Source organism: Hypomesus nipponensis, chromosome 15, assembly GCF_054491055.1.
Source record: "Hypomesus nipponensis isolate SF chromosome 15, ASM5449105v1, whole genome shotgun sequence".
In the NCBI taxonomy this organism is placed as follows: domain Eukaryota; kingdom Metazoa; phylum Chordata; class Actinopteri; order Osmeriformes; family Osmeridae; genus Hypomesus; species Hypomesus nipponensis.
Genome location: NC_140375.1, coordinates 18,165,262 through 18,185,000, shown reverse-complemented (window position 1 = coordinate 18,185,000; position 19,739 = coordinate 18,165,262). Strand labels below are relative to the sequence as shown.

General features: G+C 50.1%; 1 protein-coding gene across 2 annotated transcripts in view; it reads right to left on the bottom strand.

The window, feature by feature from the left end:
* LOC146257915 (unconventional myosin-Ic-like) overlaps window positions 1–19,380 on the bottom strand; it is a 52,837-nt gene extending 33,457 nt beyond the window's left edge. Inside the window, exon 1 of one of the 2 annotated variants that reach the window (XM_084674365.1) lies at window positions 18,333–19,380. In XM_084674365.1, the coding sequence (XP_084530491.1) occupies window positions 18,333–18,425 (93 nt within the window). In that variant the 5' untranslated portion in view covers window positions 18,426–19,380. Of the gene's footprint in view, window positions 1–14,773; window positions 15,170–18,332 lie in introns of those variants that run through there. The other variant, XM_084674367.1, reaches the window with a different exon arrangement.
* Window positions 19,381–19,739: the final 359 nt, after the last annotated feature.

The window sequence follows — 19,739 nt, the reverse complement described above, 5'->3', positions numbered from 1 at the left end:
TACCAAATTTGGTTGCAGTTCCACCAGAGTTCCACTGGGGGCGATCGCCAGCATTAGGCAATGAGGGCAAAATGAATCTATTGAGCTAGACGGCTACATTTGCCTCTTTCGCCTGATTGTCGTTGAGAAATCTCAGATTTGATTGTAGTTTTTGCATGTTAAACATGGATTATAGGTCGAAAGTTGAATGAAATAGTACTTATGTCTTTTCGATTTCTTACAGGGTGAGTCATTGTTGCCCATAACATGATAGCATTCTGCTAATGAATGCTGATTGTATGACGTCATTGACATTTTAAAAGGCTTTTTAGAACAAAAGAGCGACTTTAAAAAAATCTAACACCCAGCAGTGTATTTTCTTTGCCATTCGAATGCGACATTCCTCCGATAATACTTTGATTCCTTCATAACTTCAATAATATTTATTATCGATGTAACGCCCAGCCCTAATGCCTGATTTGATGTCCTCTTCTGTAGCTGATATCCAGTTCTCCAAAGCACGCCACTAGCTAGCCAGCTACACCTGCTAGCTACCAACCAGTTAGCTAACACATCATCAGCTTTGTTTGCCTGTATTTGCGCTGTTGAGATAGTATTGTGGTGGGACTGATATATTATTAAAGAAATAAACCAGGAGAGGGGTATCAAATAAAGATAGTCTTGTACAGTAATCGATGCCACTCAATATCCAAACAATTGGAGTGGAATGATTGGAGTGGATAACGCTAGGCACAACCTGCCAGGTGGTTCTCTCTACTTATAGTGCAGATATCCAGTCACATGACAGTAAGCACACCACACAATTTCCCCAGAAATTGTAGCCTCTGTCGTTTACATAGTAGAATATCTGCTCCCTCCCTCCCTCCCTCCCTCCCTCCCTCCCTCCCTCCCTCCCTCCCTCCCTCCCTCCCTCCCTCCCTCCCTCCCTCCCTCCCTCCCTCCCTCCCTCCCTCCCTCCCTCCCTCCCTCTCCCCTCCAGCTGGAGTTCATAGTACAGACAGGCCAGCATGGGACCTCCCTCCCTCCCTCCACCCCCCCTCCCTCCCCCTTCTCCCAGCTCTCTCTCCCTCTCGCAGTCACTTTCCTTTCACCCTCCATCCCCTCCCCCTTCTCTCTCTCTTTCCTACTTGTTCTGCTCACTTTACTTTCTGCCTCTTTTCCCAGCCACCCCCTCCACCCTACTCCCCCTCCCCCCTACTCCCCCTCCCCTCCTCCACGATACTCGCCCCTCCACCCTACTCCCCCTCCACCCTACTCCCCCTCCCCTCCTCCCCCCTACTCTCCCTTCCTCCCACTTAGTGTTATATATATCCTCCAGGCCTTATAAGGACAGCTCCCTGGCTGCTCCAGGGCCAAAGTCTGCCTTGCAGGCCCCTCCATACTGCATCCTGTCCTTACTGCATCCCGTCCATACTGCATCCCGTCCATACTGCATCCCGTCCATACTGCATCCTGTCCATACTGCATCCTGTCCATACTGCATCCTGTCTTTACTGCATCCTGTCCATACTGCATCCTGTCCATACTGCATCCTGTCCATACTGCAGCCTCTAGATACTGCATCCTGTCCATACTGCAGCCTCTAGATACTGCATCCTGTCCATACTGCATCCTGTCCTTACTGCATCCTGTCCATACTGCATCCTGTCCATACTGCATCCTGTCCATACTGCAGCCTCTAGATACTGCATCCTGTCCATACTGCAGCCTCTAGATACTGCATCCTGTCCATACTGCATCCTGTCCATACTGCATCCTCTAGATACTGCAGCCTCTAGATACTGCATCCTGTCCATACTGCATCCTGTCCATACTGCATCCTCTAGATACTGCAGCCTCTAGATACTGCAGCCTCTAGATACTGCATCCTGTCCATACTGCATCCTGTCCTTACTGCATCCTGTCCATACTGCATCCTGTCCTTACTGCATCCTGTCCTTACTGCATCCTGTCCATACTGCATCCTGTCCTTACTGCATCCTGTCCTTACTGCATCCTGTCCTTACTGCATCCTGTCCATACTGCATCCTGTCCATACTGCATCCTCTAGATACTGCAGCCTCTAGATACTGCAGCCTCTAGATACTGCATCCTGTCCATACTGCATCCTGTCCATACTGCATCCTGTCCATACTGCAGCCTCTAGATACTGCAGCCTCTAGATACTGCAGCCTCTATTATTTTAGTTTTTTCTTTCTTTTATTTTGTATTGGTGGTTTGAGCCTCTGTCTAAAGACAGTATTCTACCCCTATGAGGAGAGACCATTTAGTTCAGTATTCTACCCCTATGAGGAGAGACCATTTAGTTCAGTATTCTACCCCTATGAGGAGAGACTATTTTCAATTCAAACATTTTTGGAATTTGAATCAGTCAGCTGTTCTTCTGTCAGGGTGGTGACTGCACCTGAGAGGAGAGAGGGGTGCTGTCAGGGTGGTGACTGCACCTGAGAGGAGAGAGGGGTGCTGTCAGGGTGGTGACTGCACCTGAGAGGAGAGAGGGGTGCTGTCAGGGTGGTGACTGCACCTGAGAGGAGAGAGGGGTGCTGTCAGGGTGGTGACTGCACCTGAGAGGAGAGAGGGGTGCTGTCAGGGTGGTGACTGCACCTGAGAGGAGAGAGGGGTGCTGTCAGGGTGGTGACTGCACCTGAGAGGAGAGAGGGGTGCTGTCAGGGTGGTGACTGCACCTGAGAGGAGAGAGGGGTGCTGTCAGGGTGGTGACTGCACCTGAGAGGAGAGAGGGGTGCTGTCAGGGTAGTGACTGCACCTGAGAGGAGAGAGGGGTGCTGTCAGGGTAGTGACTGCACCTGAGAGGAGAGAGGGGTGCTGTCAGGGTGGTGACTGCACCTGAGAGGAGAGAGGGGTGCTGTCAGGGTGTTCGCGATCACGCCAACATTATTTACTGTTGTCGTCTGTTCCACTGTTCTATTGCAACAGATGCTCCTCAGCCAGCTGCTAAATATTAAACACAGCACTTCCTGTTGACTGGCTGGCTTCCTCTCTGCTGATTGGATGACAACAGCAGCGAGAAGGCCAGCCCAAACAAATGTCTCGTATCGAGATTCTGCAGCACAAACTCTTCGGCCTTCGTTATCCCTCCGTTTGCTCCTTCTTTATCACTCCCCTTCTCTCTCCCTCTCTCCTCCTCTCCCTCTGCCTCTCCCCCTCTCTCCTCCTCTGTCCCTCTCTCCCTCTGTCCCTCTCCCATGTTATTAGTTATCCTTACCCAGGACCAGGAGCCTGTCACCACACCAGACTGCACCACAGACATGCAGACAGATATACAGATCACAACCAAGATGGAGACATTTCCCAAATAGTGCTAGTCTGTAGGTTCTGTATTCATGAAAACATTGTGGAGTTTAAAATAAATGTGTCAATACTGTCAGTGGAAAGTAGTGTTTTATGATCCTAACTTGGAGGAACTTTACAGATATTGTGAAACATGAGATGAGGCATCTTGGCCTAACTGGAAACAGAACGGTAACCCAGCCACTACATCTTCCACCTCCTCCCTCCCCTCTCTCTCCTCTTCACCTCCTCCCTCTCTCTCTCCACCCTCTCATCCACCTCTCCTACCTCCTCCCTCTCTTCTCTACATCTTCCACCTCCTTTCTCTCTCTCCTCATCCTACCTCTTTCCTCTACATTCCCCCCCATTTCCCTCCTCCCTCACACCTCCACCTCTCACCCTCCTCTCCCCTCTCTCCTATCCTCTCCCCCCCCCCCTCTCTTCTTCTCCTCCCCCTCCTATGCTCTCTCCCAGAAGTAAAGAAACAAACACCCTTCATGTTGCACCATTCCAGGAATCTGCTCCTCGTCCCCAGAGCTGTTAGCAAGCTGGGAACACGTGCTGCTGCAGACACACACACACGCATGAGAACACACACACAAACACAAATGAATGAACAAACATGTGCTAATAAATGAACACACACACACGCATGAGAACACACACACACACACACACACACAGGCATCTGTGACAGGTCAGAGGGTATTTTTAGTCATCAGCGACCAGACAGCCAGGCATGCAACTGTTGCAACACAGGAATCCACTCAGACACATGGATCCACATCTCCACGACAACGCCCTACACTAAACCTTGCACTCATCAGCATGTTCATTATGGGATGGAGAGATAGAACCTGAGACACAGAGAGACATACATGTATATAGAGAGACAGAGATAGAGAATACAAAATATATAAATATATATATATATTTTTTTTTTTTTTTTTTTTTAAGGACGTTTGAGGAAAAACGTTTTGAAAAGTTGACATTATATTTGTGATAAAAAGTTTCAAAAAATTTTTTTTTTTTAAAGGTTGAAAGGTTTCTCTTTTTTTACTTTTCCCCCCAAAAAAAATCCAGAAAAATGTTTTGACAAAAACTTTTGAGGTTGACATTATTTTTTAAAGTAAAAAACAAACAAACAAGCAACTTGTTTCGTGTGTGAAAAAAATTGTTTGGGAAAAAAAGGTACGTTATGGATGAGACCAGAGGGAGTAAGCGATGTGGAGAATATAGACATTCCTGATCCATACATGACGAGAATAGAGACATTCCTGATCCATACATGACTGAGAATAGAGACATTCCTGATCCATATATGACGAGAATAGAGACATTCCTGATCCATACATGACGAGAATAGAGACATTCCTGATCCATATATGACGAGAATAGAGACATTCCTGATCCATACATGACGAGAATAGAGACATTCCTGATCCATATATGACGAGAATAGAGACATTCCTGATCCATACATGACGAGAATAGAGACATTCCTGATCCATACATGACGAGAATAGAGACATTCCTGATCCATACATGACGAGAAGAGAGACATTCCTGATCCATATATGACGAGAATAGAGACATTCCTGATCCATACATGACGAGAAGAGAGACATTCCTGATCCATACATGACGAGAATAGAGACATTCCTGATCCATATATGACGAGAATAGAGACATTCCTGATCCATACATGACTGAGAATAGAGACATTCCTGATCCATATATGACGAGAAGAGAGACATTCCTGATCCATATATGACGAGAATAGAGACATTCCTGATCCATATATGACGAGAAGAGAGACATTCCTGATCCATACATGACTGAGAAGAGAGACATTCCTGATCCATACATGACTGAGAATAGAGACATTCCTGATCCATACATGACGAGAATAGAGACATTCCTGATCCATACATGACGAGAATAGAGACATTCCTGATCCATATATGACGAGAATAGAGACATTCCTGATCCATACATGACGAGAATAGAGACATTCCTGATCCATACATGACTGAGAATAGAGACATTCCTGATCCATATATGACGAGAATAGAGACATTCCTGATCCATACATGACGAGAATAGAGACATTCCTGATCCATACATGACGAGAATAGAGACATTCCTGATCCATACATGACTGAGAATAGAGACATTCCTGATCCATACATGACTGAGAATAGAGACATTCCTGATCCATATATGACTGAGAATAGAGACATTCCTGATCCATACATGACTGAGAATAGAGACATTCCTGATCCATATATGACGAGAAGAGAGACATTCCTGATCCATATATGACTGAGAATAGAGACATTCCTGATCCATACATGACGAGAATAGAGACATTCCTGATCCATATATGAAGGACATGTCTGATTGTCAGTGTCCACAAACATTCCTGAGTGTCTATATTGTCTTTTTATAGTAATGTGACTTGAGGTCCAACAGTAGTCATGGCTACTTTTGACTTCAGTTCATGTCAGAGCCCACACTTCTTGACCCACTTCTTGAGTGAAAAAGTGTACCTTTATCAGAGTCTTTTAAAACATCTGTACTTCTACTGAGTGAAGGATGTGTGTACTCCCTGCTGCCTGCTGCCTGTCACCCTAACACCAGCCCAGCCGTTTGCCTCCCCCTGCCCCCCCCCCCCCTCCTGGGAGTCAGGTGGCTGAGCGGTTAGGGAATCGGGCTAGTAATCAGAAGGTCGCTGGTTAAATTCCCGGCCGTGCAAAATGACATTGTGTCCATGGGCAAGGCACTTCACCCTATTTGCCTCGGGGGGTAAGTCGCTCTGGATAAGAGCGTCTGCTAAATGACTAAATGTAAATGTCGGTCTCCCCCCCCCATGTCTGCTCCCAGAAGAGATCCCTGGTATGACCAGCTGCTCTCTGTCACAGACCACATACCTCCTTCAGTCTCTCACACACACACACACACACACACACAGGACACATCTACACACACACACAGGACACATCTACACACACTCACAGGCCAGATACACACATGTAAGAGCTTGTGAGGCTGGTGCCAGGTGCTCCAGTACTAGCCTGTCTAATCTGTCCTCATCTCCCTGCATGCATGTGTTTACATTCCTTCTCTCTCTCCCCCTCCCTCCCTCCCTCCCGCCCGCCCTCCCTCCCGCCCGCCCTCCCTCTCTCCCCCTCCCTCCTATCTCATGTTCTCTCTTTCTCCCTCACTCTCCTTCCCTCCTTCCCCAAGGCCACACCTTAGCAGTATTGCTAGTTTATCAGTTGGTCCTTCATAAAATCTGGTTAAAGGTTAACATATGAGCGTGACAGAGAGGAAGAGGGGGAGAGACGAGAGAAAAAGGCTGAGAGAAAAAGGTTGAGAGAGTAGAGAGAGAGAGTAGAGAGAGAGTAGAGAGAGAGAGAGTAGAGAGAGAGTAGAGAGAGAGTAGAGAGAGAGTAGAGAGAGAGTAGAGAAGAGAGAGAGAGTAGAGAAGAGAGAGAGAGTAGAGAAGAGAGAGAGGAGAGAGAGAGGAGAGAGAGAGAGAGAGAGAGAGTAGAGAGAGAGTAGAGAGAGAGTAGAGAAGAGAGAGAGGGAGAGAGAGAGAGAAGAGAGAGAGGGAGAGAGAGAGAGGAGAGAGAGAAGAGAGAGAGAGTAGAGAGAGTAGAGAGAGAGAGTAGAGAAGAGAGAGAGGGAGAGAGAGAGAGGAGAGAGAGGAGAGAGAGAGAGTAGAGAGAGTAGAGAGAGAGGGAGTAGAGAGAGAGAGTAGAGAGAGTAGAGAGAGAGAGTAGAGAATAGAGAGAGAGAGAGAGAGAGAGAGAGAGAGAGAGAGAGAGAGAGAGAGAGAGAGAGAGAGAGAGAGAGAGAGAGAGAGAAAATAAATGACAGGCATGGCCCAGGTCCCAGTAGGAACACCTGAGAGAGTGTAAAGTCTATGAGCCATCAATCACCATATCCGGTCTCAGCCCACCCGCCCCCCCCCCCCGACACACACACAGGCACACACATGTCTAGTTTACACAGTAGGATTTGTCTTTTGTGTCACACATGAGGGAGGAAATACAAAAGGTTGTGTGTGTGTGTGTGTGTGTGTGTGTGTGTGTGTGTGTGTGAGAGTCACATGGGGGCAACAGACCAATCACAGTTGTGGAAGGTGGAGTTCAGGTAAAGGTGCAGTCTGTGTAAATCTCAGGTAGGTGCACAGGTAGGGAACAGCACTGGAGCACAGTCTAGTTCACACAAGGTCAGGGTTCAATAGGAGGAGGGGGGAGAGAAGAGGGGGGGAGAAAGGAGAGGAGAAGTTGCTCTGGGACTAAAACTCTGACCACCTACCTTCTCCATGTGACGTGGGCAGGCAGGCTGGAACACAACCGGTCAGAAGGTCAAAGGTCGTCTCAGTGACACACATGCAACCCCACACAACTCTGCTGCAACATGTGCTTCAACGGCTCTCAGCTGCCCTTCCTCAGGGCCACTGTCAGGCTGTAGAGCAGAAAGCTTCAGGTTCATCACATCTAATGAGGTGTATGGCTAAGCAGTGTGACAGAGGGCCTCACAGACGGCTTCACAGAGGGCCTCACAGGGCTTCACAGAGGGCCTCACAGAGGGCCTCACAGGGCTGCACAGAGGGCCTCACAGAGGGCTTCACAGAGTGCCCCACACAGGGCCTCACAGAGGGCTTCACACAGGGCCTCACACAGGGCCCCACACAGGGCCTCACAGAGGGCTTCACAGAGGGCCCCACACAGGGCCTCACAGAGGGCTTCACAGAGGGCCTCACAGGGCTGCACAGAGGGCCTCACAGAGGGCCTCACAGAGGGCTTCACACAGGGCCTCACACAGGGCCTCACAGAGGGCTTCACAGAGGGCCCCACACAGGGCCTCACAGAGGGCTTCACAGAGGGCCTCACAGGGCTGCACAGAGGGCCTCACAGGGCTGCACAGAGGGCCTCACACAGGGCCTCACAGAGGGCCTCACAGAGGGCCTCACAGAGGGCTTCACAGAGGGCTTCACAGAGGGCCCCACACAGGGCTTCACAGAGGGCCACAGAGGGCCTCACAGAGGGCTTCACAGAGGGCCTCACAGAGGGCTTCACAGAGGGCCTCACAGAGGGCCTCACAGGGCCTCACACAGGGCCTCACACAGGGCCTCACACAGGGCCTGCTTCAGAGGCCCACAGGTCAGTAGCTAGAACCAACTTAAACCCTCAGTGATAATACCAGTCTTCATTCAGATGTGTGGTTCATGGTGAGTGGTCTGTACGAGGGCCAGGCTGTGGACTGGGCAGGATTACACTGCAAAGAGATCACTCAGACACCCTTGACTGCAAGCCTTTATACACACACACACACACACATAGGGAGGGTCATGACAGTGTGTAGTTCTGGGGGAATGTGAGAGGACATAAAGTAGGGATTACCAGATATCTCACACTGTCAGGTTAATCACTGTGCGTGCGTAAGAGAAGAGAGAGAGAAAGAGAGAGAGAGAGAAAGAGAGACACAGAGAGACACAGAGAGAGAGAGAGAGAGAGACAGAGAGAGAGAGACAGAGAGAGAGAGAGACAGAGAGAGACAGAGAGAGACAGAGAGAGGAGGATTTTGATGTAAACCCCACAGTCAGCAGAATCCAGGCTGACTCAGGTAACCAAGGAAGAATAGAATGCGTCAGCCACTTTACTGCAGACATCTCAGTGAAGAAGCATATTGGTGGGTTGGTACAATCCATGTTGTGCTCACACAGAGCTCAGGGCTAGCAAATTGCCTGAAACTGTCTCAAACTGCCTGAAAGTGTCTTAAACTGTCTCAAACTGCCTTAAACAGACTCAAACCCCATCTCAGCAGCCAACTAGGCACAGTGCAACAATAATACTTATGTAAACTACAGTGCACGAATAACAGTGTCAGGGCAACTGAGGAAGGTCATGGTTTAGTAAGTGTGTGTGTGTGTGTGTGTGTGTGTGTGTGTGTGTGTGCCTGGGTGGGACAGTCTGCCGGGCTGGGAACTAGGACTGCTCCTTGTGGAAAAGTTTCTCTCACATACCACACTTCCTCCCTGCACATGAACACAGTCCTGAAACCATGAGTCACAGGCAGGCAGGCAGGCAGGCAGGCAGGCAGGCAGGCAGGCAGGCAGGCATGCATGGAGGCAGGCAGGCAGGCAGGCAGGCAGGCAGGCAGGCAGGCAGGCATGGAGGCAGGCAGGCAGGCAGGCAGGCAGGCAGGCAGGCAGGCAGGCAGGCAGGCAGGCAGGCAGGCAGGCATGCAGGCAGGCAGGCAGGCAGGCAGGCAGGCAGGCAGGCATGCATGGAGGCAGGCAGGCAGGCAGGCAGGCAGGCAGGCAGGCAGGCAGCACACACAGCCCTGCTCTCTGCCCGTTCCTCTATGACATCAACAGCACGCAGCTCCATTATGTCCCAAGGAGTGACAGAGGGGAACATTCTCATACAGAGAGCTCTTCTCTCAACTTCTCTCCATGCTCTCCTCCCTCCTCCCTCTCCTCTCCTCCCTCTCCTCTCTCCTCCCTCTCCTCTCTCCTCCCTCTCCCCTCTCCTCTCTCCTGCTCTCCCCTCTCTCATGCTCTCCTCCCTCTCTCCTGCTCTCCCCTCTCCTCCCTCTCCTCTCTCCTGCTCTCTCCTCTCTCCTGCTCTCTCCTGCTCTCCCCTCTCCTCCCTCTCCTCTCTCCTGCTCTCTCCTGCTCTCTCCTCTCCTCCCTCTCTCCTGCTCTCCCCTCTCCTCCCTCTCCTCTCTCCTGCTCTCTCCTCTCCTCCCTCTCTCCTGCTCTCCCCTCTCCTCCCTCTCCTCTCTCCTGCTCTCTCCTCCCTCTCTCCTGCTCTCCCCTCTCCTCCCTCTCCTCTCTCCTGCTCTCTCCTGCTCTCCCCTCTCCTCCCTCTCCTCTCTCCTGCTCTCTCCTCTCCTCCCTCTCTCCTGCTCTCCCCTCTCCTCCCTCTCCTCTCTGCTGCTCTCTCCTCCCTCTCTCCTGCTCTCCCCTCTCCTCCCTCTCCTCTCTCCTGCTCTCTCCTCTCCTCCCTCTCCTCTCTCCTGCTCTCTCCTTCTCTCTCCTCTCCTCTCTCCTCCCTCTCCTCTCTCCTGCTCTCTCCTCCCTCTCCTCTCTCCTGCTCTCTCCTCTCCTCCCTCTCCTCTCTCCTGCTCTCTCCTCTCTCCTGCTCTCTCCTCCCTCTCCTCTCTCCTGCTCTCTCCTCTCCTCCCTCTCCTCTCTCCTGCTCTCCCCTCTCATGCTCTTCTCTCTCCTGCTCTCCCCTCTCCTCCCTCCTGCTCTCCTCACAGCCGCCTACAACTTCCTACCTCAACTGTCATGTGAGCTTTTAAATCAATATCATCAGCATTTTGCTCTCTCTCTTTCTCTCTCTCTTTAATACAGTTCTCCTCCTCACCTCTATGATGACATTGTCTATTCTATTTTCTACTACAGGTTTCAACTGGCCTCTATTTCTACTACAGTTTTCAACTGGCCTCTATTTCTACTACAGGTTTCAACTGGCCTCTATTTCTACTACAGTTTTCAACTGGCCTCTATTTCTACTACAGTTTTCAACTGGCCTCTATTTCTACTACAGGTTTCAACTGGCCTCTATTTCTACTACAGGTTTCAACTGGCCTCTATTTCTACTACAGTTTTCAACTGGCCTCTATTTCTACTACAGTTTTCAACTGGCCTCTATTTCTACTACAGGTTTCAACTGGCCTCTATTTCTACTACAGGTTTCAACTGGCCTCTATTTCACACCGAGGAGTCAGGTCACGTGACCGACCACACACTCGGTTGCCATGGTTCCCCGCTCCACACGCCTGTGTCTGAACATGTCCCACACGGTCTGACTAGAGATACGGTCTGGCCTGACAGGCTACACTGAGCAACACTGCCATTAAACTCAGACATCGTGTTTGTTTGAATGTGTGTGTGTGTGCGCGTGTGAGCTTGTGTGTGTGTGTGTGTGTGTGTGTGTGTGTGTGTGAGCTTGCACGTGTGTCCTAGAGTGTTTCCTGCGTGATGTGGAAGCAGGTGTATCCTATGAGATCTCCTGGGGACAGCTGTTAGCCCTGACAGACTCACAACACAGGCCCAGAGTCAGCCCTAACAGAGTCACAACACAGGCCAAGAGTCAGCCCTAACAGAGTCACAACACAGGCCCAGAGTCAGCCCTAACAGTCACAACACAGGCCCAGAGTCAGCCCTGACAGACTCACAACACAGGCCCAGAGTCAGCCCTAACAGAGTCACAACACAGGCCCACAGTCAGCCCTGACAGTCACAACACAGGCCCAGAGTCAGCCCTGACAGTCACAACACAGGCAGAGAGTCAGCCCTAACAGTCACAACACAGGCAGAGAGTCAGCCCTAACAGTCACAACACAGGCCCAGAGTCAGCCCTGACAGAGTCACAACACAGGCAGAGTCAGCCCTAACAGTCACAACACAGGCAGAGAGTCAGCCCTAACAGTCACAACACAGGCAGAGAGTCAGCCCTAACAGTCACAACACAGGCAGAGAGTCAGCCCTAACAGAGTCACAACACAGGCCCAGAGTAATCAATGTCTCACACCTACACGTACGTCACTGCCATCAAGGTGTGCTTGATTCAGTTACCTCACTGACCTGGCCACTGGCCTGCACCTACAGAGACTACCCTATTTGGTGAATTGGCTGAAGGGGAATTCATATCAAGAGTACCCAAAGTTAACCTTAATTTACCCAAAGTTAAATGTAAAAAAATAAAAATACCCGGTTCTGTTGCGCAATGGGAATTCACATTAGCATGTCAAACAAAGATGCAAATAACAACTTTTTGCATACAGACTTCCAAGGTATGAAAACAACTGTGGTAACAACATTTCAGAATGTCCTACTTTAAATACAAAGCAATATTATTTATAAAGGTTAAAGAACAAATCTGTAGTAATGTACTCAGGACAAAGGCTGTTTGGGTGACTAATTACCTGGGCTGCAGCTGGTATTAAATTCATGGTCTGTAATCATCTTTAGACTGCACGTCAATATGAAATATTCTCTAGTAGAGAGAGCAGGAGAGGAGGGTGGGGGCGGGGCGGGGCGGGGGTGAGGAGGGTGGGGGCGGGGCGGGGGCGGGGTGAGGAGGGTGGGGGCAGGGTGAGGAGGGAACAGACTTGGTAAGGACAGCTGGGAAACAACTCAACTCCGTGCCTGCTCTGCTCTGCCTGTTAGTTTGTATGTGTCAGTCTGCCTGTTAGTCTGTCTTACTGTCTGTCTTCCAGTCTGTCTGTCTGTTTGTCTTATTGTCATATTGTCTGTGTCAGTCTGTCTATCTGTCTGTCTGTGTCAGTCTGTCTATCTGTCTGTCTGTGTCATGCTGTCTGTCTGTCTGTCTGTCTGTCTGTGTGTCTGTCTGTCTGTGTGTCTGTGTGTCTGTCTGTGTGTCTGTCTGTGTGTCTGTGTGTCTGTCTGTGTGTCTGTCTGTGTGTCTGTCTGTGTGTCTGTCTGTCTGTCTGTGTGTCTGTCTGTGTGTCTGTCTGTGTGTCTGTGTGTCTGTCTGTGTGTCTGTCTGTGTGTCTGTCTGTGTGTCTGTCTGTGTGTCTGTCTGTGTGTCTGTCTGTCTGTCTGTGTGTCTGTCTGTGTGTCTGTCTGTCTGTCTGTGTGTCTGTCTGTGTGTCTGTCTGTGTGTCTGTCTGTGTGTCTGTCTGTCTGTCTGTGTGTCTGTCTGTGTGTCTGTCTGTCTGTCTGTGTGTCTGTCTGTGTGTCTGTCTGTGTGTCTGTCTGTGTGTCTGTCTGTCTGTCTGTCTGTCTGTCTGTCTGTCTGTGTCCTACTGAAACATTAGGATTTTCCGTGAGAAAAGCATTCCCAACTTGTTTATACAAACGGGTTCCATGGAAACTGTTGCCTGGTACTGACGAGTTCAACAGAGTAGAGCCCTGAGATTGAATCCATAAAATGGAAAACTTTATTGACAATAGAGCATCGATCAGCTTTTGGGGACGATTATTGTGTTGTTGTTGGATAACAGTCACACGATAGTGTCAGACTGCCTCTGAACATGGACACGGGAGAGAGCTATCAAATGTGTTTATGCAAAAACACACACGTGCAAACGCACACGTGCATGCGCACACACACAAACACACAAGCTGAGATACACCTCTATCCAGTGTTTGTGTCCATAACCCACGGGTTTGTGTTAATGCCAACAGCTGATCAACAGCCAATGAAAACAAGCAGAGAATGTTTCCAACAGGTGAGGGCGGTGAGTGACCGGGTGAGAGGAGAGGGGGGAGAGTGATGAGGGAGAGTGAGAGGGGGGATAATTACAGGGTGAGAGGGGAGAGTGAGAGGGTGAGAGGAGAATGAGAGTGACAGCTCTAGGCTTAAGGACCTCAGGGTGACCTCAGGGTGACCTTGAAAGAACCGATCATCTGGCAGTAAGCTGTATGACACTCACTCTCCTCTCTCTCTCTCTCTACCTTTATCTCTCTCTCTCTCTCTCTCTCTCTCTACCTTTATCTCTCTCTCTCTCTCACTCTCTCCCTCTCAATCTCTATCCCTCTTTGTCTGTGTCTCGAATGCTCAACTCTCTCCCTTTCTCTCTCTCCCCCTCTCTCTCAAGGCAGTTAGGTGGTTATTGAATATGATAGTGAGGGCGGGGCAGCTGAAACAGACATGCAGGCTACTCTACAAGAGGCCATTTTATGAACTTTGAACATAACTGTAATTTAACCATAAATCACAAACTCTGTCACTGGTATGGTGGAGCAACCGAATCTCCACACGCAAAGTTGTCTAACCCCAATTTAAAACACCTACTTATTTGGCCCATTACTCAATTCACCCAAGAAGACTACACACATGGCCAGTTAGTCAGCCTGGTGATTAATATGGGTTTGGATTGTTCTGGAAGGCTGAAAACGGGTTTCACATCAGACGAGTCATGCTTAAACGTAGACAGCAACAAGTCGCTATTTTCAACATCAACAAGACGTTGCACACAGGAACCAATTAATAGGCTTTGGCTTGTGTAGTAGCCTACTCGCAGGTAAGATACATTGAAGCTTAAAGTGGACTAAGCTGTCTGGTGCCGTAGCTGCCGATAAGGAGCCGAGTTAAAACGAAGCATAGCAGCCCACTGCACATTGACCCAGTAGCTTGGCTGAGAGATAGAGAAATGCCTCCACATATTCAATGAACTCAGTGGTTATTGGGCCAGTGTTATTGTGTAGTCTGTATATTTGAATGAAACTCTCATTCTCAAGTATTTGCGGCTGACGTCTGCTAACACAGTCAAGTTCTGAGCAAATTCTCTTTCCATGATTAGCCTAGGTTGCTAGCCCCCACGAGCGCTCGACTTCAGCCCACTCACACGAGCGTGCGCGTCGTCACTAGATACAAAGTCAAAAACGAGTCCGCCAAGTTTCGAGTCTACAAAACAGTGACAGGTTGAAGCTCAGCAGAAAAAAACTAAAGCTGCACAATCAATGTCAGGTTGCCATTTCACAAAATACCTTTGAAACGCCGAAGTCAAATGCGACACAGGTCCTCGCTCCAGCTGCGGTTTCCACTAGCCGGGTAGGTTGCAAAGGGAAGGCTTGCGTTCAGTCAGACCCGCAAGAAGACAGTGAAAAATCCTGACACGGTTCTTCCAGTGAACCAAGTGTGTTAGTTCCTCGTTGAAAGAGATCCTGTCACGGACTGAGAACTTGTTCTTTTACGGTATAACGTACACGGTATGAAGTTCACTTTGAGGAGTTGGACCGCTCTTCTGCGATACACTTCAGTGACTGACACACCTTCAACATCGGTCCATCAACCAATACGCAATTGTTCATAGATAAACGTAGGGTTTCAGTATCATACAGCCTACAGCCTACAAGGCAGAAAAATGTGCCAATGTGTGAATTACTAATAACCAGGAGTTACAACTACCGGCTACAAAGCTGTTTTGATTTCATTGAGACATTGCATTCGGTAGACCGGTTGAATTTACCCCTCCCTCCCTCTTTCAACCCCGGTGATACCAGGAAGTTCTCAAGACTCATTCCACATCCTGAGGGTGATATCATTTATGTTTTACGCTGTACCGTGTCGTCACCAGTCTTTTAACCGAAATATTTGAACTACGTCAATATACACATCCTGGGGGATACTAGGCTACATGTGTCATGTTACTGTGTTAGGTTATTTAAACTAATAGACATGTCAATCAAATTTTGCGCTCTAATGTACATTAGTGTTATCATACTTAATGTTTAAGTTTGTTCTATAGGCTGTAACTTATATGTAACATTTAGTAGGCCTATTCTGTTTCACGGGACAAAGCGCTTCACCGGTTTTTGTCTCACAGTTGTAAATATACATAGCCTACAATTAAAAAAAATCAAGACATCCGGCGGTTGAGTTCTATCAGTTTCCAGTGTTCGCATCCCCTCTACCGACAGTAGAGCCGCTACTGCACCGCGTTGAAATGCCGAGACAGCGGTGGTTGAGAAGGGTGCGGTCTCTCGTTACAACAGTGAAAGTTCAAATGTGGCGGAGAGGTTCACCACTCACCACTGTAGAGTTCCGAGTTATATTTGAGTAAAGTATTATTTAGAAAATGTTAAAATATGTTTTGACAATGTACCTCTACCTAATTATAATAAAACCTCTAATTACTAGTACTACGTATTATATGTTGTCTTGACCCCAACTAAAACCTGTCACGATATAACGTTTTAGTCGATGTCAGCCTGCTTAATTAGTGCACGCTCCAGCTGGGTGTTCACGTGAGGGTGACCTTGACGAATCGACCCGCCTGTCCGTCAGTGTTGTAACGGAGTGCAATATGGCAACACTGCCAGAGGGGGGAGTGATCGACCCACACACACACACACACACACACACACACACACACACACACACACACACACACACACACATGCTCGCTCGCCCCAGCTGTGTGGGCCTTTCCCTGTTTTAACCATAGCTGTGCCCCATAGTTCAGCGAAGAGGAAAGCTTGTATCCTGTTGACAAGGCAGAGCTTGAGATGCTGGGCCTGGGAGGAGAGTCTCTCTGCCCGTGCTCAGGAACTGGGGCCCTGCCACCAGCCCCCCTGCCTTTCCTGCCCTCTCTGGAGAAGGGATTAATCAGGCTGTTTGTGTTTCTTTTTCTGTATCTCAATATGTCAAGTTGGGTTCACACACACACACACACACATACATGCTCACACTCACTCCCACACACACACACACACACACACACACACACACACACACACACACACACATGCTCACACTCACACACACACTCACCCCCTCACACACACACACACACACACACACACACACACACACACTCTTCACATTTTGTCATTTGTAGGACTGCTTGTTCGTTGAGACTCCCACCCACTCCAATACCCTTGCTCTTTTGCTCTCTCCCTCCTTCTCTCTCCCTCCCTCTCTCTCTCTTCCTCTCTCTCTTTCTCTCCCTCCCACTCTCCCTGTACCTCCCTCTCTCTCTCGCCCCCCCCCCCCCTTTCTCACACACACACAAACAAACCAAAACACACACCCTCGTTGTCACAATCACTTTCACACAACCCCAGACCAGGGGTGTTGCGACCTTGGTGGAATGTTGGAGGAGAGAAAAGTGCTGTTCCAGAATGTCTGTGTCATTTCCTTCCATCCCGTCCACATTCCACTGCACTGCAGTAATTACAGACTCTGCCCTTAACAAGAGGCTTATCTAAACATCAGGCTTATCATTAACTTTCTATATTTACCTCTCTAGCTAAAACAGACATCTAAGTATCTGACTGCAAGCTGGTGTAGCTTTGAGGGAAACTGGTCCAAAGTGCCTCAAAGTAAAGAGCTTTGCTTCCTTCTTCCCACTTGGACTAGATGACGTTGCATGGCCCGAGAGATTAGAAACCACAGTCTTTGCATTTTCTTGATTATGATATTGTTCCTCTCCCACAGTGACTAAGATAGCCGCCCCTGTTATCTCCTGTCCCTGGTTCACCAGGACCTTGTGTGACGTGAGCAGGCTCCAAAATCAAGGAACGCTTTTCAGAAAGACAGATTTCTGTTTTTCTCATGGCGTAAGCTGAGTTCTACACATGACCATGCAAACACACGATACATCACGACTTGTCAAACAAACAAAAAATGTACCGTTGGGTTGTTGCATGGACAACGCACTAAAGCCACATTGATCCTTTACCCAAACGATCCAGATAGAGCTAAAGAGGATGGGCACAACCTTTCCAAGCCTGTAGCTGTGTCACCCCACTAGGTGCCTCGTGACCCAGGCCTGACTGCCCAGGTGCAGGGGCAGGGGCAGGGGCAGGGGCAGGGGCAGGGCTGACTGCCCAGGGGCAGGGGCAGGGCTGACTGACCAGGGGCAGGGGCAGGGGCATGGTCTGGGTCAAGGCTGACTGCCCAGGGGCAGGGGCAGGGCTGACTGCCCAGGGGCAGGGGCAGGGCTGACTGCCCAGGGGCAGGGGCAGGGGCAGGGCTGACTGCCCAGGGGCAGGGCTGACTACCCAGGGGCAGGGGCAGGGGCAGGGCTGACTACCCAGGGGCAGGGGCAGGGCTGACTGCCCAGGGGCAGGGGCAGGGCTGACTACCCAGGGGCAGGGCTGACTGCCCAGGGGCAGGGGCAGGGCTGACTGCCCAGGGGCAGGGGCAGGGGCAGGGCTGACTGCCCAGGGGCAGGGGCAGGGTCTGGAGAGACCACACTGATCCCTCTACCAGCACTCTCTCTGCTCAGGCCCCCAGGGACAACATACCAAGGAGCAATGTTGAGTGCTGTAAGTCAGGATTAGTCCGAAGTCAGAATGAGGATAAAATAGTGTAATGAAATGAATATGAAATGTCAAAATTTTTACCAACCATACTCAAGTGCATGGCTGGAGGAGATGGCAGCAGACATTTAAAAAATCATAAGAAAGAAGTCATCTCTGATTGTCTAGCGTGCCCCAACTCCTCTCCTCCCTTCTCCTCCTCTCCTCTTCCCCCTTCCCCTCTGCAACAGCTGCATCGCCATGGTCACGCAGTGCATGTGTGTGTGTGTGTGGTACTCACCTTGGAGCAGCTGTTACAGTAGCTCTCCCCGTTCTTCCCAGGAGAGAGGATGATCTCCCCCGTAGGAATCAGCTGGATCTTCAGCTCCATCATGGTGTGAAGTGGCAGTCCTCCTTCAGTCTCTGTCCAGTCCTCCTTCTGTCTCTCTGTCCAGTCCTCCTTCTGTCTCTGTCCAGTCCTCCTTCTGTCTCTGTCCAGTCCTCCTTCTGTCTCTCTGTCCAGTCCTCCTTCTCTCTCTGTCCAGTCCTCCTTCTGTCTCTCTGTCCAGTCCTCCTTCAGTCTCTGTCCAGTCCTCCTTCTGTCTCTCTGTCCAGTCCTCCTTCAGTCTCTGTCCAGTCCTCCTTCAGTCTCTGTCCAGTCCTCCTTCTGTCTCTCTGTCCAGTCCTCCTTCAGTCTCTGTCCAGTCCTCCTTCTGTCTCTCTGTCCAGTCCTCCTTCTGTCTCTCTGTCCAGTCCTCCTCCTGTCTCTGTCCAGTCCTCCTTCAGTCTCTGTCCAGTCCTCCTTCAGTCTCTGTCCAGTCCTCCTTCAGTCTCTGTCCAGTCCTCCTTCTGTCTCTCTGTCCAGTCCTCCTTCAGTCTCTGTCCAGTCCTCCTTCTGTCTCTCTGTCCAGTCCTCCTTCTGTCTCTCTGTCCCTCAGTCTGTCTCTCTGTCCAGTCCTCCTCCTGTCTCTGTCCAGTCCTCCTTCAGTCTCTGTCCAGTCCTCCTTCAGTCTCTGTAAAGTCCTCCTTCAGTCTCTGTCCAGTCCTCCTCCTGTCTCTCCGTCTGTCCCTTAGTGAGCGTGTCTCGACAGGACGCTGCTCCTCAAGACCCTGTCGCTCCGTGTGTCCAGCGACACTTTAACCCAGAGAGATCCCACCAACCTTCTCGATCTTCCCTGTCTCCAGCGGCGGCTAGCTCCTGTCACCCAGACTTTGAGCTTTTCAGGGCGGTACCTGTGGCTTCTCAGACAGGCTGGTGTGTGTGTGTGTGTGTGTGTGTGTGAGAGAGAGTCTGGCCGTGGGGCAGAGGATGTGCAGCTTGCTCTAGGTGGAGAGTGTGAGTCAGCTCTTCCTCCAGCGCGGCCCTACGGTCTAACTGATGTCCCTGGTCCCTGTGTTGAGGGGCTGGCGCTGGGAGCAAGGCATTGTGGGTCGGCTGTCAGGGCTTCCTCCACGACTCAGCATCCTGCCTCAGCTGTTGTAAACACCGGCCGGAGGACTGCGCTTGAGTGTGCGTGTGTGTGGTGCATCTCCTATGTGTCTTTGTGCAGTGTGTCTGTGTAGTGTGTGGTGTGTGTGTCTGTGTAGTGTGTGGTGTGTGTGTAGTGTGTAGTGTGTGGTGTGTGTGTGTGTGACTGTGTAGTGTGTGGTGTGTGTGTGTGTGACTGTGTAGTGTGTGGTGTGTGTGTGTGTGACTGTGTAGTGTGTG